Genomic DNA, 17,058 nt, shown 5'->3' with positions numbered 1-17,058 from the left:
TTGCATTGTGGGAAGTGGAGTTCCGTAGAAGGATGCATAGAAGTGTTTTTACTTCATTCTTGCTGTGATTTTGTGTTTGCCCCCCCAAAAAACTGCCTAAGTTATGTACCAACACATTTCTGTTGTTTTGCTCGTCCGACTTATAGTGGACAGCTTGTCTCAGAAACGGTTTAAGATAGGATAAATAAATTCAGTGTGTGGCTTCAGGGTATCAATACTATCAATGTCTGCCAGCAGGTGGCGCTATAACCAAGGTCAACTTGTTTTGGCCTATAACTCCCACATCGTGTGTTGCACATTAAAATTCATCTTATATCCACAGATTCCCTGAATAGCACTGAATCAGCTGAGCTAGGCCACGCCCATTTCCGCCTTGAGTTTTGTTGGCAAAAAAAAAAAATCGTGAAAACTTTTTTCTAACTCCTCCTTGGGGTTTTGTCCAATCAGTGTGAAACTTGGCACATTTATTAACATATTTAAGAGTAGAAGGCGGCCAGAAAGAAAGTATTAGCAGACTCCGCCCACCGCCTACACTTGTGGAAAAAAGTACTGCGATTTAATTTTCAGAAAATCGATATCAACCGTGATACCTATTAATCGATTTTTAACTGCCTTGCGATTAATCGTTACATCTCTACCCTTAATGCATCCATCTACTGGACTCCACATCCCACAATGCAATGCATCAAACCTTTCCGAGTGTTTACAGTGGAGATGAAAGTGAACCATTAAGTGTCAATTTCAACCTTTTACATGTTTTGTTTTTTTAGCAATTGATGCGGTTCACACTGTCTTAATATATATATGTTTTTAAAAAAATTAATAATCTCCAGCAGCTTAAATGTGTTTTCTTGGTAGCTACAATTTTAACAGTGAAAGTTAGCTGAACTGTTAACATTGATAAACCATCACCAAATTGGCACATGTACACTGCATTACAGACATATTCACATGTTATAAGTTCTTATTTCTCAGCACGAGTTGACCAAGTGTCTGCGTCCATGTAGAAATGTGCTGAGTCGTTACAGTCCGTTTAAATCCTCGTGTCATGAATCTTCTAAGTGCACAGGCCTCGGTGAGGACAGCAGTTTCCTTTGTGCGTTTTTAAACAAACCTCTGAGGTTTTACCTGTGAGGAACGAGTGTTTCAGCAGCTGCTTGGCCGACGGACGTCTTCTCTGGTCACTAAAGGAATGAGAGGAGGAAACATTAGGAAACAATGACTCAATCTCACTCATTTTATCCTATTTAGACTGAGATTAGAAAGTATTCCACTACATAAAGTAGTAAACGCTTTGTTTCAGCGACATCTGGTGGCAAAATGACTGTATAACAACATGACCATTAACACTAAGGGTCGTTTTTAGTTATAAATATAAAGAAATATCCAATTGTTCACATGGGAGCAAAATTATAACGTAACTTATTTATTTCGAGCACTTTAACACAAACAGAAAAGCTTTCGTAGTATGTGTACATACATTTTCCATTTGTAGCATACATAGCTAACATACACGATGCGTATTAACATAAATACTGTAGATAAACATAAATAAAGGGAGTGGGATTAAGTAGCACTTTTTTAATCTCCCACCCCCATTCTTTATTCAGTTTTCAAAACAAATCATCCATTTTTACAAGACAAACATTTGCAATATTTTTGCAGGAATTGAAAATAATCATTAGCTATTCCTGGGTGTTTAAAGGTTTTCCAGTACCATACATTTGTGCAGCCAGTTTTGAATTTTAAAAGGACTAAGAATTAACATTTTTAACTGTATTCTAAACCTAGAAATGTAGGGCTGAAGTCACAAGATCAAACTTTTCTAAATGTCTTTAAATGAAGTTATTTCATTTTATTTGTAGGGAAGAACGAGTCTGAGTGTTAGCTTAGCCTTTAGCATGTGTGGAGGGCGTACAGGCACAGGTGGTCTCACCTGGTCAGACAGACGGTCACAAAGTCCACAGCGTTGGGTGCAAAAACATCGGGCAGCGATGGCATCGATCCTCTCTGGGCGCCGATGTAGAACAAGGCGGCCATTTTGTCCATGTGAGCGAGGGGGGGTTTCCCCGTGGCCATTTCAAACACCGTGCAGCCCACGCTCCAGATGTCCGACTTTCGGCCGTATCCGGTCTCGTTGATGACCTTCAGACGAATGAGAGAGAGACACAATCAGTGGGTGAGTTCATCCAGCTGTACCTGGTTAGCTCGTTTAGCTAGCAGAGCTCACGGACTTTGGCTGTTTGAAAACGCACACTCCGTACTACACACTACAAACTCAGTGAGTATATACTGTCTACTATATACTATTAGTATGATGAGCGTTCCCTGAAGTATACTTCCAAGTTTCCCAAGGAACCGACATTGACAAAAACCTTGTTCACACTGAGGCTAAATATCTCTGTTGATTCTCCACCTTTACTTTGAAAGTTCTGAAAACATTTGAAGTGAGAAAGCAAAATATCAACATGTGCTCATTTGATTCATAAAACTCACGTAGACACCTTTCATTCACACATTATGGAGATTTTCAGAGACCCTTCATTGTGCTACTGAAGAAACTTCCGGATAACTTCAAAACAAGAGCCCTATTTAGAAAAGAGTTCAAAAGTAATGGAAGACAGAAGAGATGCTTTTATTTTGAAGAAGGGAATGTTTGATTTTTAGCTTGAAGCCGGTCCCAGGAACAAAAAAGACTCAAAAACACATCAAAATTACTCCAAAAACACATACAATGACAACATAAACACACAAAATGAAGAAATGCCTTAATTTTGAAAAGGGGATGTTTGATTTTTAGCTTGAAGCTGATTTCAAGTTCCGTTTGCAATGCATCATCATGGGACGGTTAAGTATGACTAGTCTGTCCACCGTGCAAACTTAAAAAATGTCCCCATATAGAAGAGGTGTCAAACTAATTTTAGTTCAAGGGCCAAATACGGACCAGTTTGATCACAAGTGGGCCATGGGCCGGTTTTAGGCGGGAAAACAAACAATTTTAACATTAATGTGCCAAAGTTTGCACCTCCAGTTATAAATTAGACATAAATAAATATAGAAGGCATCAACGATATCTGAGCAATAAGTTACACATACTTAAATGTCCTTTGATTTGCCTTATTTATTTATTTATTTTTTTACCAGTTTTTATTTAATTTGGGGAGATTTTGTGGAATAATTTGAGGAAAATTTAGATTTCTTTCAACATCTATTTACAACTGAAATATTTTGTAAATTACACAATGATTCATGTTTTTTCTGTAATTTTTCCTTCCTCCTGTGGGCCGAATTAGATGCTCAAAAGGGCCGGATTTGGCCCCTGGGCCTTGAACTGGACACATGTGCCACATAGTATACATCCTGGTATTTCTCACCTACTCAATCTTTTCATACTATCTAATGTGAACGCACTACATACTCATTTAGACGTCAGACTTAGTATGAGTAGTATGTTAGACAGTTCTAACCCAGCCTTTACCTCCGGGGCCATCCAATAAGGAGTTCCGTGCACAGACTTGAGCAGGTCTCCACTGTTACACGCCGTGTGGTTGAGGAAACTCAGCCTACGTGCACATCCAAAGTCTATGAGCTTGATGACGCCAGTCGGCATCAGCATGACGTTGTTTCCCTTCAGGTCCCGATGGACCACTCTGCTCTGGTGGAGGAAGGCCACGCCCTCCAGGATTTGTTTGGTGTACAGGGCCAGGACTCGCTCAGGAAGTGGACCGAACCTTGAAAAACACACAACGTGCATCAGACGCATGTTTTTTTTTTTCTCTCTCTGTCTCTGATGAGCTTCAGACCAAACCTGTGCAGGATGCTAGCGATGGATCCACCTGGGATGTATTCCATGAAGATGGAGACCACGTGCTGATGGAGGCTTGTTCCATGGAAGCCCACAATGTTGATATGCTGCAGCGCCTTCAGGAGCTCCACTTCCTGCTGCAGCCGCTCGTACTCTTCCTTTGCTGCGTCTGAGTCGGACGAGTCCAGAGGAACCTGCTTCACCGCTATCAGCTGACCTTGGCTGGTCAGACCACAGTACACCTGAGTCAGCAGAACACATCAGTATTTACGGAGGATCAACAATGGCAGCTACAGCAATGATGTGCATTTAAATTGCATAGAAAGCAAACCTACTGTGCCATAAGCACCGCGGCCCAGGATTTCACCCTTGGTCCATGTGACGGCGTCGTCCACGTTTCCAGAGCCAAACAGAACGCCACCGTCGACTGAAACAACCTGTAACCACGTGGACACACACACAAACACACACTGTTCAAGCAAACGCGGGAAGCGTTTCACAAAGGAAAGATTCAAAGAGATTGGACCTAATAAATCACATTTTCCAGGCATGCTTGTTTAGAATAAAGACCAAACTGAGTATAAACACGGGAAAAAACAAAGGCTTTTGTCTTTGTTGTTGTTTTGTGAGATGTTTTCTTGGTGTTTTTTGAGTTTTATTTTGTCAATTTTTTTGTCAATATTGTCAATTTTGTGTGTTTTTCGAGTCATTTTGTGTGTTTTTCTGGCAAGATTCTTTTTGTGTTCTTTTGAAATAATATGTTACAATTTCATTTATTAGCCATTCTTTAGGAAATCCACTTTGAGCGCCTTCAAAGGAAACATCAAAGCGATCAGCAGATGCCTCTGACAAAGACTGGCAGGTGTCAGTTGAAACATGTCAGGAGATCAAAGTGGATGAAACCTTCACACAATGTGTGTTTTTTTGTTATATATCTTGTGCTATTGTCATCATTTTGTGTATTTTTCTGTCTAATTGTGCAGTTTCGTTGGCATTTTGTTTGTAGTCATTTTATATTCGTTGTTGACAGAGGGCTGCTCGTTGCTAATGTCTGGAATGAATTCGTCCATCATCTAATTCCTGATCTAAGGTAGAAATTTAAAAATTGTGAAAACTAAAGATTAAACAAGTTCGTGGATGTTTAACCTAAAACTAACATCAAACACATCCTGACTCTCATTATTTACAGCTGATAAAACGTAACAGAGAGGAGGAAGTTCTCCTGACGTTCACCTGAGGGTTTGAACGTTCTGCAGACACGGGATCTTCGTCAATGTTGGATTTCTGTTTGCTCTGTTTGGAGTTTTCAGGAGTCAGAGCTGATGATGCGTCCCTCTCGTCCAATGAGATCAGCTCCTCTGCCAGACACTGCAGCAGGTCGTCAGTGAGTGGCCCCTCCCCCACATCGTCCAGGTACTTCTGGTAAACTGGTGAATAAATTAGAATATAGATAATATTTGTTAGTGTATTTTAGATCTGATTTAAGACATGGGTCAAAATGGACCCATTATCATAAGAGATGCTAACAGGAAGCTAACACAAGAGGAAGGATAGGTTTTATGAGCTTAATTATTTCAGACTCCGTAATTGTCATTTAATTTTAGAAATGAAGAATGTAATTGATTTCAGGGTGAAAGTAATAATTGTAAAAGGATAAAACACTGGTTAACGTAATAGTAAATTAGTTGTAATTGAACATGGATAACTGAAGACAGAATTGTAATTTTAAAAATGGAATTGACCCCAACCTTGGTGAGTGCTACTGGTGCAGGTGCTGGTGCTGGTGCTGGTGCTGGTGCAGGAAGACGTCCACGTGTTGATCTTTGGTTGGTGAGCGCTCAGTGGCTGCACGGGCGACTTCACAGCAGGTGAACTCACCTCGGATTCGTGCACGCTCGGGTAAATACGACTTAAATGTTCAGCGTGAGAAAGAGTTATTTGTCTCGTCAGGGTTTTATCATCAGATGTGAGTGTTTCAGATTCCTCTATAGTGGACAGAAGGGGACTTTTCACTCGCTCTTGAGGAAGATCAACAGCTTTAAGTTGATGGACCTCAGGTGGAGGTTCAGGGACAACTTTGGTTTTGTAAACACCTTTCTCTGACACGGGTAGGAGGTGTGGTTTCACCTTGGGAGGAAGTGGTTTGGCTTTGGCTTTAGTGGAAACCACTGAGCTCTCACTGGGGCTCCTCCTCATCTTGTTCTGCACTGGTTTTGGTTTTGGCGCTCTGTGTTTGAGTTTGTGGCCTGGTTGACTCTTCTTCGCCGGCGCCGACTGGACGTGCCTCTCCCTGCGTTTCTCACTGGAGGCGGAGACACGTAGGTTGTCGTAAAGAGGACCGGCGAACATCTCGTAGATGGCCGGACCCTCGTCCCCGCTGTTTATCTGCAGGAACATGTCCTCGTAGGTGACGAGGTCCGACACCGACTTGGAGCGCTGGTTTTTGGCACCAACGCAGGCTTTCTTTGAGTGCGGAGCAGCGATTGTCTCTCTGACGGCGGCGCGTCTGCCTCGGCTGATGCTCACCCTGTCGTGTGCTCGTTTGTTCTGCAGATGCTCAGAGACTTTCTTCCGTGGTGATGGATTATTGGAGGCGTATTTAGACTTTGACTGAACATTCTTGGTGGCAGACGGATCAGGACCTCTCCTGGTTTTCTCTTTGACGGGTGACGAATACGTTGAGTTCTTCTTATTGGCTTTGGGCTTGTGTGCCACTGTGTTAAAGGAGTGACTGGCCTGTGGAACCGCCTTCTGTTCAAAGCTGTGATTGGATCTTTTCTCCTTGTTCAGTTTGAGTTTCACAACTTTAAATATTCCGTCCTTGCTCGTTGGAATGACGTTAGAGACTTCAAACTCTGTGTTTCCTTCATCTGGGCTTCTTTTGACCTTTCTATCTGCTGTGATGACAATGTCCGGTTTGCCATTTGTGTAAACCCATTCAGAACAGATAACAGCCCCACCATCATCATCATCATCATCATCATCATCATCATCATCATCATCATCATCATCACCACTCAGGTTAAATATGTCTCCTTCACTCTTCTCCTCCTCTGATGTCGATACAAAGGGTGTCGCATCGTTCCCAGTGTAAAATAAGTCTGTGTGTTCATCACCACCTGATGCTTTCTTCAACTTCTGATTCGTCTCTTCGTGCACACGTAAACCACCTTCGTCATCCTCAAAGTTGATCAAAGTGAGACAGCTGCTGTGTGTGCGTGGAGCTCCCAGAGAGCGCCCTGTTCTCCTGTGAAGAGACCTGGAGCTCAGTGGGCTCTGGTTGATGGGCTTCAGGGGGAGACGATGTCGTAGAGCTGGACGTGCTGTGGTGTCTCCAGGACGGACGTCCAGAGGAGCCAACAGCTTCGGTGTCCGTGGATGCAAAGCTGACCAAAGATCCTTTGAAAGCTGCAGGAAAACAAAGAACGTAATTACAAACATTAGTTATTTGTAATTACAGCAAATATAAAGAAATAAGAACAAGTTTCTATTGGCTTTAATGCAATACAATCTCGCAGCTGTTTTGCAGTAACTTTAACTTATAAGATTTCATTCACTTTTAAAAAGATATAAAGCTGCTGGAGACATTTTTTTAAGAAGATAAAGCCATAGTTTAGCCTCATAGATCAATAATTAGAGAAAAAGATAGACTGTACTAGGTTGACAAAAGTTGGCTTTGATCTCAATTGTTAATACTTGACATTGACTTTGTTGGAAAACTTTGGTGCATTGCATTGTGGGATGTGGAGTCCTGCAGACTGATGCATGGAAGTGTTTTTACTTTATAAATTTCTGCTGTTTCCACAAACTGAACGTTGTGGCAGAACAATGGCTGATGTTTATTTTCAGGCTTACACAGAACAAACTAGATCAAAAATGGTGTCAAGCCAATCACTGTCCTGGCACAAAATCTGGGCCCTACGAGATTAAAGTCGAATTATTTCAAGAATACAGTTGTAATTTGATTAGAATAAAGTCTTAATAATCTTGTAAATTTATGAGATTAAAGTCGTAATATTTTGAAATTAAAGTCGTGATTTTATGAGAATAAAATTGAACTACAAACAGGATGTTGTGTGTGTTTTGTGGTTACTCGTGCGTTATGGAGAATGTAGAATATTTAGTGACATTATATCTGTCTGTTCACACATGGTGAAGCCTTTTGGTCCTTCATCACCACTGTTATCACTTTAAGGACTTTAAAGCCACTGTACAGGTGTTTGCGTTTGTTCCGACCAAAGAACCAGACTGATATCGATCAAATAGCCTCTTTTATTGTGGAGGAGGAAGTGGTCGACTTCAGGGATATCAACGTTAGTTACGCTCACTTCCACAGGGAACTCTGAGCGCTTTACCATTACGAGTTTTTTAAGATATGACTTCATTCTCATAAAGCTACGACTCTATTCTCAAAATATTACAATCTTGAACTATTACGGCTTTAATCTAATGCAATTCTGACTTTATTCTCAGAAAGTTATGACTTTATTCTCAAAATATCAAGACTCAGCGCTCAGATTTATTTTTATTTATATGCTCTGTCCTCCTTGTCTGGTGAAGAAACACAAGAAATCACTTTTTTTTGTCTATTTTCATCTGCAGCAGCTTTAAAAATAAAAAAAATGAGGTCGAGATCAAAGAATGAAACTCACATTTTGCTCATTTGCAGCGTTGTGGGAACCCAGACCTGCAGAGGAGAAGAGACGTCAATCATAAAACTGTGTGTGTGTGTGTGTGTGTGTGTGTGGTACACGTACGTGTCTGGATGTGAGCTCTGGCCTGCATCATGGCGTTGGAACACAGCAGGGGCTCCATGATGCTGGGAGCTGATTGGCTGAGCTGACTGGGGTCTGCTGAGGACAGCAGGCCATTGGAGGGCGGGGAGGCAGCGACCACGCTTCTGGTTCTTGGCCTGGCAGTAAAAACATTATAATAAAACTTTTAAATATTTACTATTAATAATATTCATGAAAACTCTTCACATTTCAGCTGAAAGTCTGTTTTTGGGAACAAAAAATAATGATATTTTCAATCCTCACATCGTTTTAAAAGGTAAATCTCTGGTCTGTACCTGTTGGTGGGGGGCACAGGTTGGCAGGGGGTCCCAGTGCTCCATAAGGCTGATGAACGGGGAGGGTCTGCAGGACGCCAGTGTTTGCTGCTGCTGATCAGGCTGGGGAGGGACACGCCTCTACTGAAGAGAAGAGAACAAAACTTGTAGCTCCGACGTTCATTGAACACAACACTGGGACCTAAAGTAGGACAGGATTAGTTCCTGGAGCTCAGCCAATCATATTCCTGCACAGATCTGAAAATGGTGTTCGGGGACAAGAAGAAAAACTGAAACATGGTGAGTGTGAAAAATGAGTTCTTCATCCTCTATAATTCTTTGTTTGAACAGATTTTATTCCAGATCGCAAAACAATCATTTTAAAAAGCCGTTTAATGCTTGTAGGTGGAGACTGTAGCAAAACTACATGTGAAAAAAAATACTTCAATTATGATCTTATCTACAAGATTTAAAAGAAAGTCATGTCTCGGGTTTTGTTTGACTTTAAGCACAAAATATATTCTTTTCACACATTTCTCTGCATCAATAAAGTTATGTTCACACTGCAGGCAAATGTGGGTTGTGAGTTGTTAAAATAAGCCCTAAAACCCCTTTTTTTCAGCTGAATCCATATATGATGAGGTATGAGGTAATGTAGTTTAATGATCCTTGTCCCACTCTTTATATTTTACTGTTTGTATTAAAATGAGTGTTTTTAGTTGTAAAATGTCAGAGTGACTGCCCTCTATGGGTTAAATACCGGTATTACGATTGAATTTTGCTATTGGCTGAGATTAGATCAGTGACATCACTAACAGTCACTGTTGGCCCCGCCCCTCCTGTAAAATGCTCACAGCCCTCAGTGAGCATTGATTGACAGCTCCATGCAGAACTATGCAGCACTGTGGGGGGTGGGACTTCTGTGACTGGGCGTGTCTTAACTACTCTAGAAGCCCCGCCCCGAAGTCTTAGAATTAGTAGTTATTTGCAAAGATGCCTTTATGTTTACTTCTGTAAACACAGTGAGTGCCTGGGAGTATCCCACTGGGTGAGTCCTGTATCCCACTGGGTGAAACTGGGTGAGACCTGTATCCCACTGGGTGAGTCCTGTATTCCACTGGGTGAGTCCTGTCTTCTACTGGGTGAGTCCTGTCTTCTACTGGGTGAGTCCTGTCTTCTACTGGGTGAGTCCTGTCTTCTACTGGGTGAGTCCTGTCTTCTACTGGGTGAGCTGGGAGCTGACTCATGTCACACAATGGGCTGATTCACCAAAGCTCTCTCTCTCCTCCTGTTTCTAACCTGTTTGGGAGGAACAGGTTGTCCTCTGGACTTGATGACAGGTGTCTGCGTGCACGTCTGGGAGTGAAACCAGAGACCACACATCTCTGCTGTGGGTGTAAAACTGTGTGTGTGTGTGCGTGTGTGTGTGTGTGTACTGGATGGAAGTGTGTGTACAAGGAAGTTAGTATAGGAGTTAATCTGTGTGTGTGTGTTACTTACACAAGCTGCAGTGTGTTTTCTACTAACGCACTCTTTAAAACCTGTAAACAAATGTTCGGACTCGTGTGCACGTGTGTGAGATGTGAGACATCGGCGTGCCCACCTGTTCGCCCGTCCTGCGTCCTGATAGGCTTGCCTGACGTCTCCCAGCGTTTCCATGGTTTTATCTGCACAAAACACACACTGTGTTACACATAGAGGTCCTCAGTACAGTGTCTGCTCTCAACTTTCAGTGTAGATTAGCCGTGTTATACATAAATTAAGACACGCCGTTGTTTCATAAACACAAACAGCTACAGTAACTTGTGCTCTTCAGAACTATTAGAACACGTGTAACCCCCATCCTTCGTTAAAGTTCACTATTCAGGGAAGAATGTTCAATCCCAGCACTACATGTTGATGGTGGTGGAGGAGCAGTGGGTGTTACCTGCGTCCAAGCCTGTGGTTCCACTGGGCTCCCATTATAACACAATCATCCTGTGTCTGGATCCAGAATCGTCTGCTCTTACAGCAGGTGCTCCCATCCTCTGATTCTGAACCCACCTACGGTAGCACAAGCTGGTCTATCAGCTGACCCCTCCCACACACTGCATTGGCTCCGCCTCCATCAACCCACTCCCCTTTTTTACAAGGTTGAACTGGCCTTGTGGTACTTGAGGTAATACATTTAAATCACTCAATAGACATCACCATGTTGTTGTGTTCTTTCCTGTTCAGACGTTTTTGGAGAAATGTTTGAACGATATTGATCAAAGTCTTTAAGTCGTTATCTCGTCTCTTACCTGGGCTCAGGTCAGTGTCAGAGTCAGATGAATGAAGACAGTCAGACGTCTCAAAAACCTGAAAAGAGCAAAAGAATGACGATGAATGTGAGTGCTGAGGTCTGGTCCTGGAGAGCCCCTGTCCTGCATGTTTCAGATGTCACCCTGCTGCTACACACACAGAATGGAGGACCAGGGTAGCATCTAAAACATATTGATAGGAGGGCTCTTTAGTTAGCACCCAGGGGTGTTAGAACCTTAGGAGTACTTGAACACATCTCACAGGAACATTTGTCCATTTCACTTCTAACAATACAGGTAATGGTGGGAATCGAGTGAAAAAAAAATGGATTATTTAGGAATATGACTGAATGAATGAAAACAATAAATGAGCTTAAACAACAACATATTGTTTATTATTTCCATCACTGAGTGCTAACATAATGTGTAATATGAATAAAGAATATTATGACTGCATTGTTCACAGAGCACAAACATAAATTTAACTAAGATATATTCATCCTTTTCTGGATTTTTTATAAACTTTTTTTTGTGTATTAAAATCAAAAACAGCACTTAGTACAGAACATTCCAGAGACGTGTAAACTGAACAGTGTAAAATAGCGATAATATCTGTGAATATCATGAAATAAACAGAGCAACTGATGTATTTAGTTTAAAATAATTCCGTGCTGTTTGGTGTGCAAAAAGCCATAAACTGTTATTTTTTTTTGGTGCGTTATTTTTCTGTAATTAATTCATCACAATGAATGCGTTAAAGTCCCAGCCTTAATAATAGGAGACATTTTTACATGCAGACAGACGTTTTCCTCATCCCTCATAAATAAATAGTTACTAAACTCTTTAAAAATACATCAAAAGGTGAATTTCAAAAAAATTTCAAATGGTCAAAAACATCAGAAATGGATGAATACGAGGTTTAAATCCAGGTGTAATGTAGGAAAGTGTTTAGACACAAATAAAAATACATGACATTAACTAAGGGATTCTCACGATATGACAAAAAGGGAAAGGGGAAAATGGGACAAAAAAGGTTGGGAAACACTGCTTTAAAGCATCATTTGTAGAACGTGTGTGTGTGTGTGTGTGTGTCTCCTACCTCAGGCTGGCTGTAAGGTACCAGTCGATGCTGATGAGTGAACGTCTGCATGGCAGAAGCTGCTGGAGGCAGATAAAGATCAACACTCTCTGTGTCTGAATCTCCAAACTGGGAGTCCTGGTCTTGCCATTTATCAGAGGTGGAAGACGACGTGGAAACAGCGTCTGTAGGAGACGTAAACGTTACACGTGTCTTTAAACACAGTCTGGACTGTTTACACATGGGGTCAAACCTCTTTGCTTTCCTGTTTTTCAAGCATCCCTCACTCCTCTGTGTGTTACCTTGTTACTGCATCACACACACACACACACACACACACACACACACACACACACACACACACACACACACACACACACACACACACACACACACACACACACACACACACACACACACACACACACACACACTGCTGAGGGTTTTTAGATTTGGTCACTCACACGTACACAAACACGCCTTTCTTAAGTCTCTCCACATAAGTGCAGGCTTTGAGTTCCACTGCTGAGGGTTTACTCATAAAACCAGGATTATGAATGGATGTGGAATGCTGTCAACAAAGCAACATGGCGAGTGAAGGTCTCTATTGGAGCCATGAAGGTGTGCTGTGGTATCTGTCACTAAGGCTGATCCAGCTTATTTAGAACATCTCATGCCTCTCCAGCCCATCGTGGTCCATCCAATGTAATAAATTGCTTTGTTTCAGCTCCCACAGATTGTGTGTGGATTAGGAAAGAGCTCCAGTCTGCATTAGCATCATGAATCATCTGTGGATGTGCAGCAGGACATAAACTAAGAGCTTCTGTGTGTTCAGCATGAACCTGTATCAATAAAGCCAGGTCACCCACTTAGATATCTCTCACAAAACCACAGAAAAATACACAAAAGAGCAGCAAATGTACAGAAAAACTCACAAAATGAAAGAAAAATACAAAGAAGGACAACAACTAGACACAAAAATGACTCAAAGATTTTACAAAGATGAATCTAAAATGACACAAAAATGACTAAAAAAAGCATAAAGGTCCAGGAAAAGTGAGAAAAATGATTTAAGAAACACATGGGCCTAAAATGACAGAAAAATAGACAAAAGAACAACAACTGTACACAATACGACTCCAAAAACAGAGAAATTAACAACGATAATAAAAAAGAAATACAAAATGTCAACAAAAATACACTAAATTACAAAAAAGGACAATTAAAAAATAATAATTTTAATGAGAAATTTTTAAAAGTTTATTATCACTAGACCTTTCAGGCACACACGACTCTGTGTATGTGTGTGCACGTGTGTGTGTGTGTGTGTGTGTGTGTGTGCGCTAACCTGAGCAGTTCAGAGCCTCCACTAGAACAGTGATGATCTCGTCCCTCAGAGAGCAGCTGATGTTAGCAGCGTAGTGCAGAGCAGAGCATCCGCTAACGTCTCGTATCTGAACATCACTGATGGAGATCAGATAGAACACGTGTGAGTGCACGTGTGTGTGTGTGTGTGTGTGTTCCACGTTGAGTATTTTAAACATTTCCTTAAAGTTTAGAGGCTGACACATGTGTCATGTTTGAGCATTCTTTCTTACGCAGAATGTCCCAGCAGTTCTTTGGTCACCTCTACTGGTCTGTGTTGCCATGGTAACCGTGCCCCCATCCCATGAAACAGGTCGACGTCCCTGATGGCGAGCATCAAAGGGGTGGTGCCGTCACCGTTTGGAGCGTTCACGTCTGGTTTGTCTGGACAAGCCTGACACGTGGGAACACACACACACACACACACACACACACACACACACACACACACACACACACACACACACACACACACACACACACACACACATTAGACAACATTCATTCAAAGACATTACACTCCTGTTGTCATCTGTATGAAGGTAAATCAACTTTTACGCTCATTGGCGTTTGTCCTACTTTAGAAAAAAATAACTTAAACCAATATGAATGAGTTTAAACACCCGTATATTAATATATAAATAAAACACTACAACAGAATACCACAATGGTGAGTGCTAATGACTGTGTGAAAGTATTATGGGGGCCCGGTCATGGAGAAATAAAGAATACAGTTTTTTGTTTGTTTTTTTTTGAAAATGACATCATATGGTGTTCTGATTATTTTATTTTTTAAATTTATGTTTTTGTAGCTTTTTCACAATTTCCTCTTGCTCCTTGTACTGGATTAAACTCTGTGTGGTCATGTGGTACAAGCAACAAGCTAGGATTGGTAAATTATTATTAATAATATACTTTTATTTGCAAAAATTTCTTATTGATGAATGCATTTTTTTGTCATCTAAAACTAAATTATGTCATTTAAAAAACTCAATTACAATTATAATCAAAAAGGCACAAAACATTGCATTAACAGATTATTAAAGCAATGCATTTATTTGATTTTTATTCATTTATTTTGCTAATTGTAATATAAATAACATGTATTTGCTCAACCTAAGACATGTTGCACAAACTAAAGTGAATTTTCTTGTGAAGTCTGTAAGTAAAGGACCATCCTGAACATTTTAAAGAACTATCTTTCTATTTGATGCTTGAGTATTTATACTAAAGCCTTTGATTTCATGGACCCTCATACTAAGGTCTGTGAACCACAGATTGAAAAACTGCAGTTGGCCATAGGACACACAACACTCAATTCAAGCACTCGTGTGTGTGTGTGTGTGTGTGTGATGACAATAAACAATAGTTAGATGAATATCATGTTTCCTATAACAAAGTGTCACCTGAGAACACAATAAGAAAAGCAAACCAGTTTGTCAGCCATAGCTGAGTCAGCACATGTTTTAATGATGTAAAGAAGTGTTTTATGATGTGAATATGATCCAAATTTAACCATCAGAAATGCAGCCCTCAGTTTAAATTCGTGCAACACAAAATAAAATAAAAGGAAAACAAAAATACACAAAAATAGAATTCAAAAATCCAAAATGACAAAAGTACACAATCATGACCGAAAAATAACCAAAATGACAAAGAAACACACAATAATGACTCTAAAATTTCTATTTGATAATATAAATGCAAAATACTCCACAAACATAACAGGACAACAAATATACACAACAATGACTCCAAAGACAACACAAAATTACAGAATATTACACAAAAGGACAGAAAAATACCAACACAATGACAAAAATATCCAAAAACCACTCTAACAATACATAAAAACAACAAAAATACAAAGAAATGACAACAAAAATACACAAAATGACAGAAATATACACAAAAAGACAAATCAACAACAAAAATGACTCCAAAAACACAACAAGACCACAAATATACACAACGATGACTCTAAAAATACACAAAAATAGAGAAAATTACACAAAAGGATGGAAAAATAAAAAATACACCAAGGGACAACAAAATATACAAAATGATGAAAAAATACACAATAAGACAACAAAGGTAGACAAAAATGACAAAAAAACTCACAAAATGAGAGAAAAATACATATGAGGACAGCAAAATACACAAAAACACACAATACAATCACATTTCTATGGCCCCGCCCTCCCGTCCTTGATGGCTGTGATGGTGACTGTTGTGTGTTGTTCAGACTCACTATCAGTTGCTGTAAGGACAGCAGGTCTCCCTGCCAGGCGGCCTGCAGCAGCTGAGCCTGGGGGGCCAGATGAGGACGGGAGTCACGGGACATCCACTGCACCACCTTCTCCTGGAGATCAGGTGTGCTGATGACATGCAGCACCGTCTGCTGAGCCTGGTTACACACAGTCAGGTCCACCATGGTGCTCTGCAGCTGCTGCTGCACCACCTGCACCAGGAGCACAAGCTGCAGTTTTAGGGCCTTCAACAATAGAATTCCTTCAGTGTGGAGTTTGCAGGCTCTCTAGGATTATTTTAACCCTTATTTTGCGTATTTCTGTAACTACACCAAACCTGCCATATTTTAACATATTTTCATAACTTTTTCTTGCCATATTTTTGCTCCTTTTAATGAATTTCTGCTACATTACTCCCATTTCTGACACTTCTCCATCACATTTCAATGCCTTTTCTGCATATGTTCAGCACTTATAAACCATTTCCACCACTTTTCCACCTAATGTCACGTATGTTGACTCATTATTGTCACTTTTAACCTATTTTCACCATATTTCAGGCTTATTTTTGCCAATTTAACCACTGTCATGCCCATTATTTGCAAGTTTAAACTAATTGTTGCAATATTGACACTTTGAACCTGTTTTAGTCCACTCTAATTTGAAACTTTTAACCAATTTCTGTGGTTTTTAAAGTCCCATTTCACCACCTTTTCCACCATTTTTAGCCACTTTATTTTAGGGGTGGTGGGCTAAATAAGGTGGAGTACCACTGCTCATGGATGGATTCGATGACTCATCCTTTCTCCCGGGGGGAGGGGTCACAGAGGGAGTCATTTGTAGGTCACAAGCTTGTTTTGAAGCAGCGTTCCCAATGGGACGACTTACATAAAGAGCATTAATTAAGTTGTGTATCTCTTGTACGCACACGATCACGTTATTATTGTTATTGAGAGGAAATGTCACCGATTCACTTCCACGCACAAAAAACCAAACTGTAAAACGACAACATGCAGACATGCACCACTTACTTCAGCCATTCCACTCCTACAGGCAGTGAAGAGACAAAGGCCTTTTTCTTCTTCCTCGTCCTCGAGCTTCGTCTCCAACACCAAGTCTTCATTTCCCTTCTCCAGCTTCTTTCTTCTCCTCTCATCATCATCTCCCTTCTCTCTTCCCGTCATCGTTCACCACTTCTCTGTTCCTGAAAATAAACAGAGAGAAGGAGA

The 17,058-nt window shown here is 40.7% G+C and overlaps 2 protein-coding genes across 5 annotated transcripts; both read right to left on the bottom strand.

Annotated features, from left to right (window-relative positions):
- Positions 1-704: 704 nt before the first annotated feature.
- Positions 705-13,661, bottom strand: map3k19 (mitogen-activated protein kinase kinase kinase 19). 4 transcript variants are annotated; one of them, XM_028435582.1, is made up of 14 exons: positions 13,564-13,661; positions 12,237-12,400; positions 11,138-11,195; positions 10,459-10,522; positions 8,877-8,999; positions 8,563-8,717; positions 8,458-8,492; positions 5,554-7,213; positions 5,039-5,232; positions 4,141-4,242; positions 3,809-4,047; positions 3,479-3,731; positions 1,937-2,145; positions 705-1,184 (listed from the first exon to the last, which is right to left on the bottom strand). In XM_028435582.1, exons 2-14 carry the CDS (start codon positions 12,285-12,287, stop codon positions 1,058-1,060), a joined length of 3,270 nt encoding a protein of 1,089 aa, XP_028291383.1. In that variant the 5' UTR covers positions 12,288-12,400; positions 13,564-13,661; the 3' UTR covers positions 705-1,057. The 4 variants fall into 4 exon arrangements, with proteins under 4 accessions (XP_028291383.1, XP_028291385.1, XP_028291386.1 ...); XM_028435584.1 differs by having other exon boundaries at positions 1,048-1,184; positions 8,877-8,996; XM_028435585.1 differs by lacking the exons at positions 11,138-11,195; positions 12,237-12,400; positions 13,564-13,661 and adding an exon at positions 10,783-10,897 and having other exon boundaries at positions 1,048-1,184.
- Positions 13,559-17,058, bottom strand: LOC114455071 (uncharacterized). The gene is made up of 4 exons (XM_028436080.1): positions 16,861-17,058; positions 15,832-16,041; positions 13,814-13,974; positions 13,559-13,679 (listed from the first exon to the last, which is right to left on the bottom strand). Exons 1-4 carry the CDS (start codon positions 17,011-17,013, stop codon positions 13,559-13,561), a joined length of 645 nt encoding a protein of 214 aa, XP_028291881.1. The 5' UTR covers positions 17,014-17,058.

The sequence above is a fragment of the Gouania willdenowi genome, chromosome 21 (genome assembly GCF_900634775.1).
Source record: "Gouania willdenowi chromosome 21, fGouWil2.1, whole genome shotgun sequence".
NCBI lineage: Eukaryota > Metazoa > Chordata > Actinopteri > Blenniiformes > Gobiesocidae > Gouania > Gouania willdenowi.
Note: the sequence above shows the minus strand (reverse complement) of the source record. Positions and strands in the feature narration are given on the sequence as shown.